Genomic DNA, 24,100 nt, shown 5'->3' on the forward strand with positions numbered 1-24,100 from the left:
ACTACCTCATGTCAGTCAATTCAAGATCTCTATAATTTTTCTCAGCATGTCTTGTAATAATATAATGAGAAGCTAATTTTTATTGAGGTCTTAATACATTTTAGGTCCTTCTACAGGTATTATCTCACTTAATTTTGTAGTCACTAAATGAGAAATGGGTAGTGTTTTTACATACTTTTTCAAGTAAGGAAACAGAATTAGAGATATTACGTAATTTTCTCAACTGCTAAATAGCAAAATCGGACTTCAAAACCAGTTTGTGCTCTATAAAAAGATACTGTGCTAGATAGAAATTGGGGGAATATATAAGAACAGATGACATATTTTGGGACATCAAGGAATTTACAGTCCAGTAAATGGAGAAAGTTTATTTGAGTCAGTTTCTGCTTCCTTTTGGGAACTGGAAAGAGGAATTAAATTCATCATATTCCTGTATCCAACCACCTTGTAACCCCATTGCTTATTTCAGAAATGGATACTTTCAAGTTACATGTATGTATCATTATAGTTTACAGATATTTATAGTATAAGAAGTAAATTGAGGTATAATTAGAGCTTCTGATATGGATCTTAAGTATTCCTTTGGATCATTTGGTTTTTAAGCAGCTTTACCTCTTTATCTTTTTTTTTGAAGATTTATTTATTTCTCTCCCCTTCCCACCCCTCCCCCCACCCCGGTTGTCTGTTCTCTGTGTCTATTTGCTGCATGTTCTTCTTTGTCTGCTTCTGTTGTTGTCAGTGGCATGGGAATCTGTGTTTCTTTTTGCTGTGTCAACTCTCTTGTGTGTGCGGCGCCATTCTTGGGCAGGCTGCACTTTCTTTCACGCTGGGTGCCTCTCCTTACGGGGCGCACTCTTTTCGCGTGGGGCTCCCCTACGCGGGGGAGACACCCCTGCGTGGCAGGGCACTCCTTGCACGCATCAGCACTGCGTGTGGGCCAGCTCCACACGGGTCAAGGAGGCCCAGGGTTTGAACGAGGGACCTCCCATGTGGTAGATAGACGCCCTAACCACTGGGCCAAGTCCGCTTCCCCTCTTTATATTTTTTTAATTTAACTATTTGTTGAGTAAGATCAACCTATGACTAATAATTTTTTATATTGCTGTTAAGGTATAAAATGAGTAGGTAAACATTTATAAAAATTTTCAGGCCTTTAATTTATAGTCTGAGTTTTTATATTTTTAATTATTAGAACCAGATCAATAGTAACCATCTCCGAAGAGCAGAGCAAGAGGTGACCAGTCTACAAGAAAAGGTGCAATATCTTTCTGCACAGAACAAAGGACTACTTACTCAATTAAGTGAAGCAAAACGCAAACAAGCAGAGATTGAATGCAAGGTAAATATGTCAATTACTAGTTTGTTTTTGTTAATATAATAATGCCTTTTTGTTGTTGTTTGTCATATCATAGTTAATTTATCTTTTAAAAAATTTAAATTTAAAAAATTGGTGGTTACTTTTGGACGATGTCAGGTCATATTGTTCAGAGGGTAGATTTCAGTTAGGAAACCTCTATTTCAGCCACTTACTTGGTTAACTTAAATACTGCATTGGCATTTACTAGTATCTCTTTTCAATTTTTCTTTTGACGTGTGACCCTTCAAAATCAAAGTTTTTAGTATCTCAACCAAAAAGGCAAGTAGTTCAGAGGGTTTAGGGCTCCTCTGCTTTGACTGGTTCATTTTTAGTGAGCAGTCAATATTGATACATGTTTTCCAGATAGAATAGAGTGCTAAAGAGATGTGTACAACAGTGGAATGGAAAATTGGATATTTTCTCTTCATTCTTTTAGTCAGTTTTTCTATTTCTTTTTTATGAAGTGTTTGGGTTCATAAAGCAGCAAAAGCCTTTAACTCAAGTACATTTTTTCCTGAAGTAAATTGGCAGCATAGCAGTGATGAAGGGGTATGGGAAGAGAGGGTGTGTGGGCGTGTGTGTGTGTATATGTATGTGTGTGAGAGAGAGAAATAACTAATGAGCTAACTATAGCCTGAGCATTAGAATGAATAACTGAGGACAAGTTATGGGATTTGAAAATAAACTAGATATCCACCTTTCCATGGAGAGAGAGAAGGAATGATTCCCTTTAAAGATTCCAGCCATATTACTCTATGATAAGAAATAAGATGTTCAATGGCACATATGAAGCTGTAATTCCATCAACTTGTTCTGGTGTCATTAAAAACCAAGAGTGAAGCTTGAGTGGTTTATCAGTGTCACTGAAATCCAGAGATGAAATTACATCCTAATAAATATGTATGACTGTTACAATTTACAATGACAGAAATCTGTAGGCAGTACTGAAATTTTTACTAATTTAAGAATAGTCCCTCTTGAAAGATATGTCAAGACTAATTTAAAGCTCAAATGACATGAAATGAGGTTCTATCAATTTGATTTCATACCAATGTCTGATTTCGTTTTTATGATGCTATGCATCTGTGCCAACTTACCTTTAACAGAGAATTAAAATTAATCTTTTTTTCGTTATTTGTGTAAGTTTTCCTTAAACATATTTTGAGAACAGTGTCACTCGATTTAATATGGCTCCTCAAATGCCTTATCATCTGTTAATCAAAGTAAAGTGATCTTTAGTAATGAATATTGGCAAAATTATGATATTTTGTTTTGTTTTGACCAAGTTATGGATAGATTCAGAATTTTAAAGCATTTTAAATCTGATAAAGGATTTTATTTAATTTTTATTGTTTATTAATACCTCTGTGATGTATGTTATAGGTGCTGACTCTGTGTTTAAGCCATATATTGATTTATTCAATCTTTTGCAGATTTTTAGAGTAACCAGTTTGATTTCACCCAGCACCTAATACATTCTGATTGAGTGTATGTATTCTACTTAGTTATGTCGAAACAATTCAGGAGCAAATCTGACCCTTGCAAGGAATCCAGTCCTTGAATTATATAAATCTGATTCATTTTTATTTAATATTATGTGATTATAGCTTATGAACTGTTGAAATTAATGATTAAAGCTCATTTTAAATTTTTCATTTATGTGAAATGTTGGGATATTGTTTTAAGTATTTTCCCCTCCAAATGAATTAGAATGTTCTTACTTAAATATGAAATGTACAGCAGTACAATTCAATTACAAGTCTATGACCCCCAATTTCAAAATTTTAAACACACAAAATCCAAAAGTTTAAGTTTTGCATAGATTCATTTGGAGGAAAAATGTGATTTGAACCATCATAAGGCCATTTATTATTTTTGTTTATCCCACTTGGTATGGATATTTATACTTCACTGTAGAAATAATTACTATTTCATTGTGGATGCTGACCCAGACTGTACTGGATAATACTAATGTATGGCTTATGCATCTTTATTACTTTACTACTATCTAAAAAGTCCAGAATTCCAAAATACACCTGGCTCCAAGGGTTTTAGAAAAGAGTTTGTTGACCTGTTAAACACATCTTTCAAGTGAGATTTCCTATGTAAATCTCAAATTGAAGATTGCTGAGACGTTTATATTCTTTAGTTCCACATGGATACATATGACAAAAAGATAAATCAATTCATGTACAAACTTGTAAAGTTGTTTAATAAATAATGTGAGGAAATTCAAAGTATTTTACTATGATTATAATGTACATATAGTAAATAATGATAGGAAGAAAACAGGAAGAAATTAAACCTGTTGTTTATATTTAATATAAATTTAAATATCTAATACATACGTATATTCTCAGTACTTTTTTAAAAAATTAATTTTGTTACATATTAATAAAGCATACAGTTCATCCAAAGTGTACAATTAATGGTATTTGGTATAATCACATAGTTATGCATTCATCACTTCAATCATTATTAGGGCATTTTCATTATTTTAATAATAATAATAACAAGAAGCAGACAAGAAAATTCTTCACCTCTCAATATCTCTGTGCTTCCTCTGCTATTTTTATACATTTATTTATTTATTTCTAAGCAGTTTTACTAAGATATATTGACATGCCATACAGTCTTATCTAAAGTATGTAATCAGTGGCTTTTAGTATAATCACAATATCGTGCATTCATCACTACAAAAAGTATTAGAACAATTTTATTACTCCAGAAAAAAAACTATACACATTCCTTAGCAGTCACCTCTCAAGCCCTCTATTCTTCCCCATCCTTACATCACCACTAATCTAATTTCATCTTTATAAATTTATTTATATTTACAGTTTATGTATGTGGAATCATACGGTATGTATTAAATTGTGTCTGGTTTCTTTTACTTAGCATATTGGTTTTTTTTTGGTCTGATATTAACATCTTATATATTACTGTATTCAGTTTCAAAGAAAAATGGTCTTATATATGCAATTTTACCCATATTCATATTTCATATGCAGTTTTACTATGCTTATACAGTTGTGTGTTACATTTTTTAGCTTTCCTTCTAGTAATATATATGACCTTAGACTTTCCATTTCAACCACTGACATCCACTTTTTTTTATTAAGCAATTTTATTAAGGTATATTCATATAGCTTACAAATTTTTTTGTGACAATGAATGCACAACAGTGTGATTATACTAAAAGCCATTGATTATACAGTTTGGATAGATCAAATGGTACACTTGTTTTTTTAAGTGTAAGTGCAAGTACTGTTTTTACTTCTGTCCCCATCTATCCCATTCTTTCCCTATCCTACCACATACCCTCTCCTTTTCTTTCTGCAGGTAACTGCTTTTATTTTTTAATATGTCCTTTTAGAGTTTCTTTTAAGTAGATACTAACATGTAAAAGTATGTTTCTTCTCACTTTCTTATATAAACAGTCTTATATACAGTTCTGCTTTTTGCTTTTTTCAATCAATGTGTTTTAGAGAGCTTTCAGTGTCAGTGCTTGAAAAATCTTCACTTTTTTTTTTTTTAAGTTTTTTCATTCATATGTTTGTTTTTTATTTTTAGGAGGTACTGGGAATCAAGCCAGTACATGGGAAGCAGGTGCTCAACCACTTGCGCTCCCCACATTCATTTCTAAAGTTCGTTGTTTTCTATAGAATGGATGTACCATAATTTACTTTACCAGGCCCTAATTGGGTCACCGTGTTGTTTCCAGCATTTTGCTACCATTAGCAATGCATAGGAAATTTTCTTATATATACGTAGTTTCAAATGTGTAGAGGTATATCTACACATTCCCATGGGACATAGTCCTGTATATTGGATTGCTGGGTCAAAGGGTAAATGCATTAGTACTTTTCAGAGTTCGTCCCATTGCCTTCTGGGCTTATACCCATTTTGTACTTAAACCAGCAGGGTCTGATAGTGCCTGTTTCTTCACTGTGTTACTTACAAAGTATATAGCCAAATCCTTACTTCATTTTAATAAATGTCATTTGCATACTCTAGGTCAGTGATTCTGAAACAAGGATGGGAGGAGGTTAGATTATGAGACTTCAAAGAATGATAGCCTTATTTATTGTTAAATATTTCAGTGTCTTCTATTTGTTAGGTATTCTTGTAGGGTTGGGGATACAGTAGTGAAGAAAGGACATAATGTTTAGTGAGACAATAAGTAAAAAAAAAGATTGTTACTAATTAGAATGAATGCTAGGAAAGAAACGTAGAATGATGTATTATAGAATGGCGCGCTCACGGAGGTGCTAACATGGGTCAAGTGCCGGGAGGTAATATCTGAGGTAGAACCTGAAAAATGAGAAAGAACCAGCTATATGAAGAGCCAGAGGAAGATCCTTCCATGAAAAGCACCACAGAGTTCAAGACCAAAAAGCAGGAGAGAATTTGGTTGCTAACACTGGTATATAATGAAAAACTGAATGAGATAAGGCCAGGGAGGCAGGCTGAAACTCCACTTTTTACCATGTAGTTTCGTGTAGCCTATGGTATGGAGTTTGAGATTTATTCTTAAGTGCTGTGGGAATCCATTGAAAGTTTTTAAATAGGAAAGCAACATGATATAATGAATTTTTCTCGTTTTGCTATATTTGCTTTCCTTTTTTTGGTTTTTGTTGTTTTTTTTTTTTACTTTTTTTTTTGAAATAATTTTATACTTACAGAAAAATGACAAAAATAGAGTTCCCCTATATCCTCATTCATTTTCCCCTAATGTTAATATTTATTCCCCTAATGGTACATTTATCAAATCCAAGAAATGAATATTGGTACAATACTATTACTAAACTACAGACTTAATTTGAATTTCCCCGTAATGTATAATTTGAATTTCCCGTAATGTGTCTCATTGTGATTCCTTATTCTCCAATCTCTGACAGTTTCTCAGTGTCTTCTTGTCTGTCATTACTTTACTGTTGAAGAGTATTGATCAGGTATTTTGTAGAATGTCCCTCAACTTGGGTTTGTCTGATATTTTCTCCTGATTAGACTACAGTTATAGGGGAAGAATACTACAGAGGTAAAGTGCCTTTCTATTGATTTGTCTTATTACCAGTGATGCTAACCTTGATCACTTGATTAAGGTTATGTCTGCCATATTTCTCCACTATAAAGCTATTCTTTTCCTCTCCATATGCTGTTCATTATAAGTGAGTTACTAAGACCAGTACATAGTCTAAGAGGAAGGGAATTAAATCACTGCCTCCTGGGGAAAGAGTATCAAAGAATTTGTTTACCTATATTAATGCCACCACAATAAAGAAATATTTTGGGATACTCTGAGGCTATGTGAATGTCCTTAAAGTTTTATCCACTAATTTTAGCATTATTGAAGGATTTTACCTGCAGCAGTTTATATAGTGCCTCTTTGTGTGGAGATAGATTTGAGGTAGTTGGAGAGAGCTTTGATGTGAGAAGATCAGGTAATAGTACATACAGAATAGGATGCTAGCTGGGGTAAGGTGTTGGCTGTGGAGCTAGAAAGAATTAGGCCAAATCAAGATCTAAACCAACAAGACTGGATGATTAGGTTGGAGAGGGGAGAATGTTAGGGAACAATTGATGCCCTAGTTTTTTATGTTTATTTGTTTTTACTTGATTGTTGTAATTTCATATAGTGTTCACTAAAATTAGTAGAATATAAATGTATTAGTTACTATTGTTGTATAACGAATTACTCCCAGAACTTAGTGGCTTAGAATAGCAGTAAGCAGTAATATCTCACAGTCGCTGTGGGTCAGGATTCAGAAGTAGCTTGGCCATGTAGTTCTGACTCAGAATCTCTCATGAGATTGTAATCAAGATATTGGCCAGGGTTGCAGCCATCTGATGAATTGACTGGACTAAAAGATAAGCTTTTTAGGTGGCTCACTCACGGAGCTGCAAGTTGCTGTCCTCAAGGGGCTTATTCTTAGTAGAAGGATGCAGAGCAGTAAACACCTACTTAATGATGCAGTATGAAGAGTGCTATTAATATGATTGAGGAAAACTATAATGGTAGTTTAGTATTAGGGTAATGGTTCAGAAAAAGCTAACGAAGAAAGGATGTCTAAGCTGAGACCTCAGGTTATTTATGAGTTAGTTAAGGAAAAGCAGCAGAGTTCACTAGACAGAATTGCATGCGTAAAGAGATAGAAGTAAGAAAGATGTTTGAACTGAAAGAAGTTCATTCTAGCTGGAGTGTAGGGTGGAGGGTATGATAAGGAATGATGGTAAGTTAAGAAGCTAGAGCAGTGAATATGCAACAAATCATACAGAATTTTATTTGTTTGGATAAGGAACTGTGACATTATTTCAGGATCTGTGGAGAACCATTGAAGTGTTTCAAATTCAGAAGTGACAGGAAGAGATTTGGATTTTATTAAACATAGACACAGTGGTGTGCTACAGCTGGCTAGTAAAGGCTTGCGAAAACAGCTTTATATCTCTTCCATCTGTATTGTGGAATACTGTATAATGCTGTGCTACTTACTGCACATCTCTACTCAGCTCTGCATTTGGTCATGTTATGTTGGTAGCTTGACAACAGCCATGGTGGGAGAATTTATATCATATAAATTGTTAAACTCTACAGATCAGGGCTTGATTTATTATTTTGTTAATTGTCTAGATCTGGGATCAGCAAACTGTAGCCCAGAGGACCAAATCTGGCTGCTACCTGTTTTTATAGCTAAAGTTTTATTGAAATACAGCCTTGCCCATTCGTTTATTTATTATCTATGACTACTTCCTTCACACTATTACAACAGATGGAGCAGTTGTGTCAGACTGTATGATCCACAAGCCTAAAATATTTACTCTCTGGCCCTTTACAAAAAAGTTTGCTGATCCCTGCTCTTGACTTAAGAAAGCGATAAAGAAAATGTAATTCAGAGTAAAACTTAAAAGTAATTTGTATCTTCAGCCTTTATATTGTGAATAGCACAAAAACATTAAGGAAATGTTTTTCCCATATTTGATTGCTATTTATCTGATTCAGAAAAACAGTCACTCACATCATTGATGAATGAAATTCTGTCTCTCATTTTTCGCTTTCATCTTCTCTCTACCATAAACAAAAATACCAGCCAATCAATATTCCTGTCAAAACTTCACTTGTTCATTAGTTTCAACTATAGGAGGCCCACGAATGCAAGAATTTGACCAAAATTAATAATGAGAATGTATTGATTGTATGGAATTTACAATAATGGATTTTGTATATTATTTTTGTGCATTTTGGCTACATATTCTTTATATCAATTTATAATAAAATATTTGCACTTAGGTACATGGGTGTACATGTACACATGCACACACATACACACACCACTGAAAGCAGTTGTTAAACATTTTACCAGCACACATATTTCCAGGGAATACATGTTCTGGCCAGATGCCAAATGGTATAATACTAAAAGAAGTATTTGTTTGATGTCTAATACCACTATCATATCTGAGATACAAGGAAAAATATAAATTTTTATTTGAAGATTTACTTATTATACTTTTATTAAATTTAACAATTTTTTTTAAATTTTGACGTTATGGCCCTGCCACATACTAAATTGCTCCTGTCATCTACACTGTACATTTTTGTTACCACATAGATGCTAATTTCAACTGAAGTTAATGGAGAAGCAAAATATTTTTAAGACCCTATTTTTCTTTAACATAATTTTTTGATATTTTTTAAACTTGATCAGTATGATTTGGCATAAATATTGTAGAATGTGGTTTTAGAGTTTTCATTCATAAAATTGTGGTGGCAATTATTCTGCTTTTCCTAGGAAAGTTAGAATTGTGATACAGTCTAATTTCTATTATTCTCCTATGTAGTATAAATATTTATTAACATTTCTTGCCTCAGAAAGGATATAATGTTCTTCATAAAGTTATCTTGCTAATGAACTGTCTTAATATCCTTAAATCTGTCATAATCTAGTTTGAATTGATGTCATTTTTACTCAAATAGCCTACACAATCTCTGCTCCTAAACCTCTCTCTCTGTACTTTATGTTGTTCTTATCATAAATTGTATCTCTGTACATTGTTTGCCCAATAATACATTTATGATTATTTTATGCCTTTGTATTTTAGATCATTTGAGAAATAAAAAATGCATTTACTAATCAAGAATACAATAATATTGGCTTTTATATCTACCCATGATACCCTTTATCATGAAACTTTATTTCTTCATATGCCTTCATGAGCTCTCGCAACTTTTGTTTTTCTGAGAATGTTTTGATTTCTCCGTGATTTTTGAAGGACAGTGTTGCTGGATATATAATTCTTGGTTGAGAGTTTTTTTCTTTCATTAGTTTAAATATTCCACCCCACTATCTTCTGGCTTCCATGGTTTCTGATGAGAAATTGTTGCTTAATCTTATTGAGGATCCTTTGTATGTGACAAGTCACCTCTCTTTTGCTGCTTTTATGTTTCTCTTGTCTTAGGCAGTTGACAGTTTGACTTTAATGTGTCTCAGCGTGGATCTGTTTGTGGTTTTTCAATTTGGAGTTCGTTGAGCTTCTTTAATGTGTTTCATCATATTCAAGTTTGGAAGTTTTGGGCCGTTCTTTCTTCAAATATTCATTCTGCCCCTTTCTCCTGCTCTTCAGCTGGTACTCCCATAATGTGTATGTTGGTGTGCTTTCTTGGTGACCCACAGGACCCTTAGGCTTTGTTTACTTTTCATCATTTTTTTCCTCTCAGCTTTCAGACTAGATAATTTCAATTATCTTATCTGCAGATCTACTGATTGTGGAGGGAGTTGCTCTACGGTGTTGTGGGGACACAGGCTTCAGCACAACAGCAAATGGCCACTTTGTTACTTGTACAGCTTCAGCACACAGAAAATGACCACTTTGTTACTTATACAAAGGATTCTAAAGAGCAGGGGAAGAGGTTCCATTGTGACCAGTCCCCTGGGAAGTCAACTGCTTGAGTCAGGGTTGGTGAATGGCAGCTCTACATACCTGCTTTGTTGAAGGACCCTGTCCTGCCTGAGTGCTGGGTTTTTGTACACTCTAGGAGGAGGGGACCCTATCACTGCACAAAAAATATATGTATCAAGCAAACTTTGTGCAGAACTCCCACCCTAACAAGCAGCTGGGGCTTGTTCCCAGTTTCAGGTTCAAGGTATGGTCAGGCCATCCCATTTCTGGTTAGCATTGTTTTCATGGTTTAGACCTAATATTTCCCCCATGCTGCAAAATGGGAGCATATTGGAGAGCAGATGTGGCTCAAGCAGTTGAGCACCTGCTTCCCCCCATGGGAAGTCCTGGGTTTGGTTCCTAGTGCCTCCTAAAAACAAACAAAACAGAAAAAACAGTCAGCAAGCAAATAAATGAGAAAACCAACTCAGGGGAGCTGATGTGGCTCAGTGGATAAGCACTGGCTTCCCATATATAAGGTCCCAGGCTCAATCCCCAGCCCCAGTATCTAAAAATAAATAAATAAATAATCTGCACACAAATAAGCAAGGGGAAAAAAAAGGAGGAGTAGGCAAGGGCTGGGAGATGGCCACTGAGTATGTCTGTGACTTCCCCAACACTGATTATCATGTTTTTCAAATCTGCTCTTGAACTCCTAGTAAATTTTTTTATTTCAATTATTGTACTTTCCAGCTCCAGAATTTCCATTTGGTTTCTTTTCACATTTCTGTCTCTTTATTGAAGTTCTCCTTTTGTTCATTTATCATTTTTTTAATTTCCTTTAGTTCTTTGTCCATGTATTCCTCTAGTTCATTGACTTTAAAGAGGAGAGTTGACTTAATGTCTTTGATTAGTAATTCCAAGGTCTAAATTTCTTCAGGGACTGTTTGTGTTACTTAATTTTGTTCCTTTGAATTGGTCATCCTTTTCAGTTTCTTTGTACACCTTATCATTTTTTTGGTTGAAATGTGGACATTTGAATATTATAATGTGTTAACTATGGAAATCAGGTTCTTCCTCCTTAGGGTTTGCCATTCTGTTTTGTTTTCATTTTTGATATTTTGATTAATGAAGGCTGTAGTAGGTTGTGTTAGTAAATTTTTCAAACTATTTTTTTATAGAGACTATACTCCTTGTCCTCCTTGATCACTGAGGCCTCTTATTTAGCTTGTATTCGGCTAGTGCTTTAACAGAGATTTCCTTGATTGCCAGGATTTTAGGGGAAAAACAAAAACACAACTGTTCCCTGTTTTTGAAAACGGGCTCCATGCTCATGTTTTCCTTCAGTGTTTAACCCAACTTATGCTGAGCCTATATATATGAGCCTAAGGTCAAAGCTTAGTATCTTCTCAGGTCTTTTCTGAGCATGTACCTTGTTCTGGGTTTGTGCTTGGCTTTCACAATTCCCCAGTATAGACAAATGCTCCTGAATATCCTAATTTCCCCAGAAGGCTCTTTCCTCAGCTGTTCTTCCCAGGCCCCAGCACTCCATTGTATGTCTCAACAGGAGCCTTTTACCCCAGTTGGCTGACGTTTGCTTGTTCCCCACAGTGTACCTGCTGCTTCTCTGCCCATGCAAGTTCCAGGTTAAATCAGAGATGAGTGCCTCACTTGGCCCTTCAGGTAGCTACCAGACAGGTTAGAACAGACAGATCTACATGGTAAATTGGTGCATATGTTGTGCTGTATCTCCTCCATGACTATAGGCCAGGGACCTGGACTGGGAATGCTTGAGGTGGGGAGGGGTTGGGAACAGGGCAAGTAAAAGGGCCATGCAGCTTTCCTACGGTGTTTGGGTTGCCTTTTTCTTGATTCAGTGTTCACTTGGTTGCTTTATAGCTTTCAGTGTTTTCCAAGTTCTGAGAAAGTTGATTCTGATGATTTCTGCTTGTTTTTCACTATTTCCATGGCTCGGGTGTATATGTAGAGCTTCCTAATCTGCAATTTTGCTGACATTCTTTCCCATCAGTTATTTTAATAATTTTAATTTTAATAAATTTAATTTTTAATTTTAACATTTCTAGCAAAATATGTAAAGATGAAATACTATTCTGTATATTCAGTTTTCATTTTACATTGAGTTTAAGAGATAATAATTTTACTTTTCAATTAATCATGGGTCTTTTTGTCATTTTCTAAATTTTACATAGGTTACGAGTGTTTATGTTTTATGACAAACCTTTTGTGGTGTATATTCTTTTGTTCTGCTTTATTTCTGTCACCCTAGAACAAGGAAGAAGTGATGGCTGTGAGGCTCCGGGAAGCAGATAGCATAGCTGCTGTGGCTGAACTACAGCAGCACATTGCTGAGCTTGAAATTCAGGTACAATATGAAAATAATAAAATGCTTGCAAAAATAATGTACTTTTCTCTTTCTGTGTCTTTTGAGGAACAACTTGTCATATTTCTATATTGTCAAAAGAATATTCATAATTTTAAAAATAAATGTTTTGTCCCTCCTTATGTCCTACTTCTTATTGTACAATATGGGAAGCGAATAAGTTTCCTATGTGGACAAAGTATTATGTTTATGTATTGTGAAGTATTGATTATATTATAAGTCACAATACAGTTTTTGCTGCAACATCTAGAATTTTCTTCCTACATGAAATATCCCTTTGTCCTTAAATTTCAACTCAGTTTCCAAGGCTTACATATAATACATGTAATATGTAAAAGCCTCATCATTTACTTATTTTACATAATATCATTTTTACTTATCTTTGACATATGTTTTCATTAAAACATGTTTTAAATAATAAATGTTTTTATGTAACATCTTTTACATAATATGTAAAAATTTATCTTGATCTGGATCAAAAGTAATCATAAAACATTATGATTTGTTAAGTTTATCAGAAAGTATTCTTTTGTGCTCCTTTGGTAATATTCCTCATAAAATAGCACATCATCAGAAAAACTTGAGGTAAGATACTGCATAATGTATTTGTAATCAGTTATTTAAATCATGCTTTTCTATCCAATTGTAGTTTTAGTTTTAGGTACCTTTTTAATATCAAGAAAATTATAAGATTTTGCTACGTTTATAAACACCCTTTTTACAAATTAGCAAAATTTTAAAAGTCTTTTAATTGATTCTTTGATAACTATTAAAATAAGGAACTTTGCATGCTCCATGTTTGTTTGTTTGTTTTTAAGATTTCTTTTTATTTATTTCTCTCCCCTTCCCCCCTGTTGTCTGCTCTGTGTCCATTTGCTGTATGTTCTTCTGTGTCCGCTTGCATTCTTGTCAGCGGCACTGGGAAACTGCGTATCTTTTTTGTTGTGTCATCTTGCTGTGTCAGCTCTCCATGTGTGTGGACGCCACTCCTGGGCAGGCTGCACTTTTTTTGCATGGGGCAGCTCTCCTTGAGGGGTGCACTTCTTGCATGTGGGGCACCTCTACACAGGGGTGCCCCTGTGTGGCATGGCACTCCTTGCACGCATCAGCACTACGTATGGGCCAGCTCACCACACAGGTCAGGAGGCCCTGGCTATTGAACCCATATGGTAGGCAGATGCTCTATCAGTTGAGCCACATCCGCTTCCCTCCATGTTCTTTTATTTATTTATTTATTTATTTATTTATTTATTTATTTATTTATTTAAGGAGGTGCCCAGGGTTGAACTTGTGACCTCATACATGGGGAGCTACATGCACTCTCTTGAATCTGAGTTTTTGATGTTTTAAAAAATTGTGCCTGAATGAAGGGTTTCAATTATGTGGCCCTGGGGCCATCTTTACAAGGAATCCCCATTTATCTCCAGCCCTAACTCTGTTTCTCTCCTAACCAATCTTTTTTTTTTTTAAGATTTATTTTATTTATTTCTCTTCCCTTCCCCCTCGTTGTCTGCTGTCTGTGTCCATTTGCTGTGTATTCTGTGTCCGCTTGCGTTATCCAGTGGCACTAGGAAACTGCGTCTCTTTTTTGTTGTGCCATTTTGCTGCGTCAGCTCTCCATGTGTGCGAAGCCTCCCCTGGGCAGGCTGCGCTTTTTTGGCGCGGGGCAGCTCTTCTTGGGGGGCCCGCTCCTTGTGCGTGGGGCGCTCCTGCATGGCACGGCACTCTTTGTGTGCAGCAGTACTGCACTTGGGCCAGCTCACCACATGGATGAGAAGGCCCTGGAGATCGAACCCTGGACCCTCCATATAGTAGATGGACACTCTGTCAGTTGAGCCACATCTGCTTCCCCAATAATTTTTTAACTTAAAAAAAATTGTGAAGCATAAAAAGCAGAGATATTCATAAAACAAAGGTGTAGTTAATATGTATCAAAATATTAGCTGTTACAACTGTTGCCCTGGTCAAGATAGAGAATATTGCTGGTGTTCCAGAAGTCATACCCTGTTCCCTCGTTCCAACTTTTATCGTAATCACCACTTTGATTTTCGTTATACTTATGTCATCTTTGTATGCACCTCTGATACATTCCATTTAGTTTTGCCATTTTTCTGAATTTTATATAATCCTATGTAATATTTTCATTTGTGTTTTTTCTTTGTTCAACAGCATATTTTTAAGAACCATTTTTATTGTTGTACATTACTCTGCTTTATGAATTTGTTCAAGGTATTTATCCTAGTGGACACTTGGGAATATCCAGGTTAAGGCTGTTAAGAGCAATGCTGTGATTATGAGCAATCTGGTGTACTATATTGATCACATGTGCACGTTTCTGAAGGGGTGGAATTGCTGGGTCATAAGGCAATGCAAATCTTCAACTTTATTTTCCAAAGTGCTTTTATCAATTAAAACCACCAGAAGAAGCATATGAACATTCTTTTTCCACATCCTCCCCAATACTTGGTGCTGTCAGATCTTTTAATTGTTGCTAATTTGGTGGGTATATAGTGATATTTCATTATGGCTTAAATTTTTCATTTACCTGGTCTCTAATAAGATTGGCCATTTGTATTTCCTCTTTTGTGAAGTGCCCGTTAAAATTTTGTTCATGTTTTTCTATTGTGTGTTGTTTTTTTTTAATTGATGGTAATTCTTCATATATTGGTTTTATGTTTTACAAATATCTTCTCCTACTCTTTTCTTTCTTTGTTTCTTTCATGTGTCTTTTGATGAAGACCAATAGTTTCACCCAACACCACCTGGAAATTGTACAGGCATTTCATTCAAGATGTTTAAATTAGACATGTTCTTATTCCATCCAAAATGTTTTCCTTCTTTCATATCTCAAGTCTTGATTAATGGTGTCCTCTTTTATCACATTGTTCAACATAGTAGGAACTTCACTTACTTTTTTCTTACCCTCTAGCATATATACCAAAGGTGTATATATAAGGGAAGCAACTTTTCAACTTTATTAGATAATAACAAATTATTTTCTAAAATAGTTACACCAGTTGCACTGCCACCAACAATCTACCTAATCATGTACATTAGCCTTTGGTTAATTCTTGTCCAACTCTTTGATTCCTTCCAAGGAGAAAAGTCCTGAGTAAAGCTAAAACTAAATCAAAGGTAATTTTAGTCATTCAAATCTTTTTTTTTTTTTTCATCTTTCATAGCATTTTTATTCTTCTGCCCCTTCTCCTACCTGAACTATTGGAGTAGTTGCCTTTTTCCAGTCTCAACTCTTCAACAGAGCTACCAGAGTTATCTTTCTAAAATATAAAAAGTTTTAACTGTCTTTTACTTACCAAATCACATCAAAACGCCTTAGTTTTTAAAATGCTTGTCTTTTCACTAGCGCCCAAACCTGTACATGTACTCATCTCTTGCCACTCCCTTCCCATCCCCTCCCCAGCTTACATCCCTGTGTACACTGAGTTATTCTGTTCCTGCAATTTTCATATTCTTTCAGAATTCTGTAGCACTGGACACACTGCTATTTCTTTCTAAAATGGTGTCTTTTTCCATGCCTCTTGGTCTGCTTTTGATGTATTTCTGCTTATCCTTCAGGACTGAGGACTGAATGTTTATCAACTAATTTGCATTAGTATATTTAATGAATGTGTTACAGTAAATATCTTAGTGGCTCAACTTTTATTCTTCATTTATTTATTAAATGCAGATTAAGGAACATAAAATATATCTATTGTTAAAACTAAAACTCCTTTTTCAGTTCTAAAATTAATAAGTTTAGGGCATTCTTTTTTTCCCTTTATTAAAGTGTGTTTACCAAACATTCATGCATAAAATACAGGATTCCTGTATACCACCCTATTAACCACCCTTGCATTAGTGTGGAACATTTTTTACAATTGACAATAACACATTTTTATAATTGTACTATTATAGTCCATGATTTAACTTAGGGTTCACTGTGTGTGTTGTATAGTTACCTGGATTTTATTTCTATTATCATATATGCAATCTAAATATGTCTCCTTTTAATCACATTCAGATATATTTATATTTCAGTGCTGTTTATTCATTCACAATGTTGTGCTTCCATTACTACCATCCATTACCAAAACATTTGCATCATTCCAAATGGGAACCCTGTACCTTTTTTTTAAAGATTTATTTTATTTTTTTTGTTTCTCCCCACCCACTTGTTGTTTGCATTTGCTGTGTCTGTTTTTTGTGTGCTCATCTTTTTTTTAGGAGGCACCAGGAACCAAACCTGAGACCTCCCATGTGGGAGGGAAGCACTTAATTGCTTTGAGCCACTTCTGCTCCCTGCTTTTTTGTGTCTCTCTTTGTTTTCCTCTGAGCTGTTGCATCAGCTTGCTGCGCCTGCCTGTCGTGTCAGTTCGCTATCTTGCTTGTCTTCTTTAAGAGGCCCAGGAACTGAACCCAGACCTCCCGTGTGGTAGGTAGGAGCCCAGTCGCTTGAGCTACATCCGCGTCCTGGAACTCTACATTTTAAGCCTTAACTTGCCATTCCCTATGTGCAGCTGTCATTATTTCTTGGAATATTTTTTCTGCCCCTTTCTCTCTTTCTTTTCCTTCTGGGACTCCCAAAAAGTATATATTGGTACATTTGATGGTGTTTCAGAGGTGTCTTAGGCTATTCTTGCTTTTCATAATTCTTTTTCCTTTCTGCTCCTCAGCTCGACTCATTTCAAGTGTCTTGTCTTTGAGTTCACTGATTCTTCTGCCAGTGTCAGTCTGCTCTTGAAACCTTCCTGGACATTTTTCATTTCAGTTATTGTGGTCTTCAACTCCAGTAATTCTGTTTGGGTCCTTTATAAAATTTGTCTCTTTACCAAGACTGTTATATTGCTTGTTCATTGTTTTCATGATATCCTTTAGTCCTTTTTCTGTAGTTTTCTCCATCTCCATGAGTATTTTTAAGATCATTTTTTAAAAAGACTTTGTTCAGTATGTCCACTTTCTTATCTTCTTCATTGCTGTTTTCTAGATTTTTATCCTCTTCCTTTGAATGGTCTCCATCATTTCCTATTTCTTTGTCTTTTTTTTTGCATACTGTACATTTTAATATTTTAAATGTTAAATCTGGAATTAATGGCCTGAGATGTCTGTTTCTTGATTTTGTAATCAGCTGGTGATAAGACAGATTTTCTTGAGCTTCGACCCTCCTGTTAGGAATGTCTGCCCAAGGTGAATGCATTGTATAGGATTTTCCCTGTCTTTCTGGGCTTGTGTCCTGCCTAGGCTTTTGCTTATGTTTATCAGCTTTGTTTGAGAGTTTGCCTGTTCACGGAGCTTTGATTGTCCCCTGTTTCCCAAGAGACAGACCTCCCTCTCTCAGGTGTTTGAAGCTGGCAAGCCTTCGTCCCAGATTGTCAACCATAATGGTTTCTTACACTCCTTTTGCTGCCTCAAGCTGCTTTTTCTTAAAGCATAAATTCTGGGAGAAGGGACAAGCCAGAGAGGATTTTCCCAAGTCAGTCTTTCCCAGCCAATACAGGGCCTGGGATCCACAAAGGTGGCACAGATTGGCTCCAGGGTGCCCTAAGAGGAGGTCAGGAAGGGGGCCAAGAACTTCTTTCACAGCTCCCCAAAGCTGAGCTTTCTTGACCTGTCCAGCAAATTTCACCCTTCAACTAACTGTTCCCTACAGCTCTAAGGAGTGAAGGGTCTTTAAATCTCCTGTGCCACAATGTTTGTCCAAAGTGGGTTGAAACAGTGGCCACTCTCAGAGTCAGGCTCACAGCTACCCAAAGTTGCTAATCCAAAGCTATGATCAGTGATCAGCCATGCCCGTCTCTGGTCTTGGCAAAGAGGATTTTTATGTCCCTTTCTGTAACCAGCAGTTTAACCAGGGGCTGGACCCCATATGGCCTATAGCTGCTGCATGAAGAGAGCAGTTTACTTTTCTTTACTGTAATTTATCCACTTCCTTCTCCTGCACATCCTTGGATGTGTTCTTCTGGCCTCCAGAGTTTCAAAATAGTTGTTTCAGACAATTCCTGACTGTTTAATAGTTGTTCTGGTAGAAGTACTCAGTCCTGGAATTCCCTACTCCTCCATCTTCCCATAGTTCCTCCTTAGGTCATTCTTAGTCATAAAATTTCTTAAATCATTTTCAAGTTCCACTAGGGGGAGAGCTCAACCTAGTCAAAGGATCTTTTACTTCAAGTGTCTTCAAACTGTTCCATTTTCTGTTACTCCCTTTTGAATAAAAAAAAAATTTATAGATCAGATTCAAACTCTTTAATAAATTGAGTTATTATGTAATTTATTATTTACATAATAAAGCATTCTTTTTAATGGAGTTATGAAAATTATACAGTTTCAAACATCTGAGCTTGGTTCAGTTTATTATTTTTATAAACTTTTATATGAGCACTGTAATATCTTGTAATATGTGTACTTACGAACCTGAAGTTTATTAAATTTATTGTTTTCAAAGATTCTTCAATCACCTTAAAACTTTGAGGTTTGAGGGAATGGATATAGCTCAGTGGTTGAGCACCTGCTTCCCAGGTACAAGGTCATGGATTTAGTCCCTGGTATCTCTTAAAAAAACAAAAAAACCTTTCAGGTTTGATTTAAATTTCCCTTATGTTATTCTTTTTTAAAAAAATCAATTTTATCGATACATATTAATGAAGCATACAATTCATCCAAAGTATACAATCAATGGGATTTGGTATAATCACATAGATGTACATTCATCACTTCTATTGCTATTAAAACATTTTCATTATTTCAATAATAATAAACAAAAAAAAACAGACAAGAAAATTCTTCACCTCTCAGAATCTGTTTCCCCTGCTCTACATAGCTGCAGTTTCTGGCTATTCTTGCACAATTATTTATTTATTTATTTATTGAGCAGTTTTTACTGAGCTATATTCACATATCATAAGATCTATCCAAAGTGTATAATCAATGGCTTTTAGTATCATCACAGCGAGTAATGAATAATTCCTATTTTAACTTACTCTTCATTTTTGGTATGTTTACCAAAATATACCAAAGTATATTTGGGAATATAGGCCTTATTACTAATACCTTTAATTATTCCCAAATAGTAATGATTAAAGTAACAATAACTAACATTATCAAACACTTAATACATGCCAGACAGTATTCTAAGCATTTAAATATAGTAACTTATTTAATCTTCCAACCATGACATAATGTTAGTGCCCCCATTTTGTACTTGAGGAAACTGAGGAATAAAGATTTTTAAAAGCTATTTTAATGTTTGTATGAGAATCCACTCTGTAACTTACATTCTTTCCAAGAGGATAAACGTTAAAATAATTTTCCCTTTTTTTGGTTAGTGTTAGAACATACTATCATGCATTTTATTAATTTTCTTAATAGCATATTGGCTTCCTGCCAATAAACTCTGTTTATTATATAGCTAAAGTTAGTGCTAGTTCCCTGTCCATCATTTAAAGTCTTTCAGTAGCTTCCCATAGCTTTCAGGACAAAGTCTAAATTCTGTCTCTTCACGGGGCCCTTCCTAATCTGATTCTTGCACACCTTTCTAGCTTCATTTCCTACTTTCCCCCAGCATATATCCTTTATTTGAACACTAATAAACTAGTTAAGACGTCTTTGAATGTGTCATCCCCTTTCATTGTGTTTTTTCTCTCCCTCCTTTGATCTGGCTTGTCTTTTCAAAGGCCTACTTTAGTTTCCCCTGTTGTGATCAGCCCCCCCTGATTATGCCAACCCTGCTGACTTTGCTGCATCACTGCTCCTCACACATTGCCTGTTACTCAGCTCTCATTGTCCAATCTCACATTACTGTATAGGTTTAGTTTTTCCCAACTTTTCTGTCCACAGTGATTAACTGAAGTTCAGTGAGATTAGGGACCCGTATTTGACTTTATATCTCTAGCATCAACGTACTAGAGACAGTCAAAATATGTTTATTAACTAAAAGAAGGAATGTCTAATAGTTTGTTTCCTGAAATATCAATTTGACTTTACAACCTGGATTCGTTTAGAAGCCCAGACATGAAAAATAGATAAATTATTAATTTAATGGGTCTCTGGTTTCAATTCAACAAATATTTGTGGAGTATTTACTATGTACCAATCACTTTTCTAAACTCTTTAAATGGATTCGTAGACAAAACACACAAAAACCCTTTTCTTCATTGAGCTTTATGCTAGGAGAGGAAGTTAGATGCACAAAATAAATGAGTAATATGTAATTTAAAAGTCAATGAGTACAAAAGAGAAAACAGCGTAGGAAAGGGATGATGGTGTTGTTAAAGGAATAATGTGGTCAGGGAAGCTTCTTGAGAAGGGGACATTTAAGCAGAGCTTTGGAGCCATGAAGATTTGTGGGAAGAATTCCCTGCTAAGGGACAAAGGCCCTAAGGCAAGGAACATGTCTGAGTAGCTTCTGTGGAGTGAAGTAGAGTGGAGTGGTGTGAACGGGAAGAAGTAGAAGAGGTCCTAGGGGTAAATAGGACCATTTATATAGGGCCTAAGAACTTTGGCCTTTACTCTGAGTGAGATGGAAAGTCACTGGAAGGTTTTGAGTGGAGGAGTAGATGACACATAATCTTCTATTTAAAAGATTTAATTGGCTTCCCCCCCTGCTCCTCCCACTCTTCTTCCCCTGAGTGCTGCTTCGAGTTCTGGGCTCCTGCTAAGCTAGCGCCATGGTCACTCACCCCCAGCCACCATCCTGATTGCCTACCAGGACCTCATCAGCCATGATGACATTTACAAGATCTGGGAGATGGGGACATTGTTGACCAGGTTGTGACTGGAGGTGAAGGGGGAAATGGTCAGTAGATCAAAAGTTAAAATTGGTGACTCGTTCATTGGTAGAATTGCCTTCCCCAAAGGCCCCAAGGGTGAAGATACTGAAAGTACAGTAATCACTGTGTTGACATTGTCTTGAACCATCACTTGCAGGAAACCAGCTTCACAAAAGAAGCGTACAAAAAGTACATCAAAATTACATGAAATCAAAGACAAACTTGAAGAACAGAGAAGAAAGAGTAAAACCTTTTGTGACGGGCTACAGAACAAGTCAAGCGCATCCTTACTAATTTCAAAAACTGCTAGTTCTTTATTGTTGAAAACATGAATCCAGATGGTGTGGTTGCTCTCCTGGACTATCATGAGGATAGTGACTCCATATGTGGTTTTCTCTAAGGGTAGTTTAGAAATGGAGAAATGTTAGCAAATATGGCAGTTACTTTGCATCTATCACCTGTCATCATTACTGGCTATTGCTTTTCACCCACACAGTACCAGGATTTAGATAAGTGGGACTGATAATATCTTGAATCCTTTATTTATTTTTACCCTGATGTGTTTGGAGCAGAGCCATTACTGTTTAAGTAAAAAATATATGTCATGTAGGTTGTCTGAAGACAAAAATCCATTTAAACTAAAAAAAAAAGATTTAATTGAACTTGATCCGGAAAATGCTTATATGAACTCATAGTATTTAGATTGAGGTGAAATGGTGGTTAAAATTATGTTCACTCCTCCTTTTTGTGGAATTTTCTACCTTTTATTGATCCAAATGTTATTTATTCTTTGGAAACTTAATTTTTATAGTAATACTAAATAGAACTGTCTCTACTTTTCAGTGTTGGAACAAAACACAGAGAAGTTCATTTTTGCTCGGTTTGTTGAAGAAAGTAAGTGGGAATAGAACAGCCTTGTGATACTTAACCTGGAACTGAGTTTATACTTTGGTTATTTTTAAAATAAGCATATTGATTTGTCATAATCAGATTAAAAGCTTCTGTTGGCTAAGCACATTGTATGAAATTAATTCTGCTTTCTTCTAAATAACGGAAAGTTTTTCATTTCAAGCAGTGTGGTTCTACCCAAATCCAACTTTTTGTTTACTGGTACCAAGTAGCATTTACCCACTTTTATTTCTTTGACCAACAGATAACCTCCAGGGATGCCTCAGATGGGCAATACCCCAGCCACTCTTGGCTTAAAAGACACCCACGCAAAATTCTGTTCTGACATAGAATGAGGGAAGTAGGTTTAAATCAGTGTACCCAGATCAGAGTGCAGTTTTGACGGAGATGGAGAGGAAATGATAAAATCTTTACCATTTAACTTTAAAATATTATTTTTTTTAATTATCTGAAATTACCATGACATTACTAAATGTTAGAGTTTATCATAAAGCTTTGTGGGCTATCAGTTTATACTTTCCAATTTCCTGAGCTAATTTGTTAATAGTTTCACAACAAGTGGAAGCTTATATGCCAACTCTTAACAAATTTTCTTTTCAGAAGACTTTTTCCCCCCTGAAGCATAATAGTTTTTAGTTTCTGTTTTAAGCGACTTAGTTAAATATTAAGATTTCTTCTGTTTTTCTTTAGGGCTTTCTCAAATTTTTAACCATTTTAAATTGGAAATATAGCTATTCCATAATCTTACCTAATCTTAACACTAATTCTCAATAAATGAAGTTATGTATATAAAATATTTCACTCAGCTTGCTGTCCAGTTATTAAGGATTGTGATATTCTATTTAAGATATCTTTTATTAAATTGCACAAAATGATTCTTTTGGTTTCCAACTTCAGCATGCAGTTAAATTTAAAGGGATTAAATATCTAGAAGTTTTTATGCTACCTAGTAATGGAGGATATCATTTAGATCCCCAAGATCAGCAAGTAGTATTCTCAGTTAAGAAATAGTGAAGGAGTGTTAGATTCTTAAATACCATAATATCAGTGATTGTCTTGATGCTAATTATTACAAATTAACTTATGTGAACCTAGCACCCATATCTTGGTTTCTAATACCAGTCTCTAGTAAAAGGAACCAGGCTCTTTGGAAAAATGGCTGATTCTAGAAGAAGATGAACCTGAAGATTTTATACTGCCAGAAAACAATGAAGTATTCAAAAAAATAAAACAAAAGCAAAAGCCCATATTCATGGTATTTGAAAGGAGCCAATTGATAGAGCTCCCAATGGCAGAACAGTTTGAGCAAAAAAAAAAAAAAGTATTGGATTATAATATAAATATAAATAGTGAAATAAATATTCATGAGCTCATACTGATAAAAATAAATGATTGAATAAATTAACAAATGGTCTAGAAGAGACAAATCTCCCATGCAGAAGAATTCCAAGAAATTAGGTAGGTACTCTGCCCCCATGGAGAGGGAAGCATAGAGTATGGGCTACATATAGTGACTTTGCTCCAGAGAGTACAATATGGGAAGAAGAAAAAAAAAAGGAAAAAGAGAAACTTTACAGTGGAGAAACTTGACAAACACTTCCTCAGCCAGGTGATCAAGGTCATTATCAACAGTGATATGGCATGGTGATAATTTGTATCTTTGATATAATGTGATGAAAATGGCAATTTACCTCTGTGGTTTTTCTACCAGTAACCCATAATGGCAATTTTGTTCTGAGAAAGATAGCAAATTCAAATAATGGTTCATCCTACAAAATACCTGACCATACTCAA

The 24,100-nt window shown here is 35.2% G+C and overlaps 1 protein-coding gene across 11 annotated transcripts in view; it reads left to right on the forward strand.

Moving 5' to 3' along the window:
* Positions 1-24,100, forward strand: part of EVI5 (ecotropic viral integration site 5) — a 254,969-nt gene that overhangs the window by 162,288 nt on the left and 68,581 nt on the right. For 5 of the 11 annotated variants that reach the window (XM_071217249.1, XM_071217253.1, XM_071217254.1 and 2 more), the window contains 3 exons: positions 1,193-1,339; positions 12,522-12,617; positions 22,241-22,291. In XM_071217249.1, coding sequence (XP_071073350.1) covers positions 1,193-1,339; positions 12,522-12,617; positions 22,241-22,291 — 294 coding nt within the window. The remainder of the gene's footprint in view (positions 1-1,192; positions 1,340-12,521; positions 12,618-22,240; positions 22,292-24,100) is intronic. The other 6 variants (XM_071217250.1, XM_071217256.1, XM_071217255.1 and 3 more) reach the window with 2 other exon arrangements.

The sequence above is a fragment of the Dasypus novemcinctus genome, chromosome 9 (genome assembly GCF_030445035.2).
Source record: "Dasypus novemcinctus isolate mDasNov1 chromosome 9, mDasNov1.1.hap2, whole genome shotgun sequence".
Taxonomy (NCBI): Eukaryota; Metazoa; Chordata; class Mammalia; order Cingulata; family Dasypodidae; genus Dasypus; species Dasypus novemcinctus.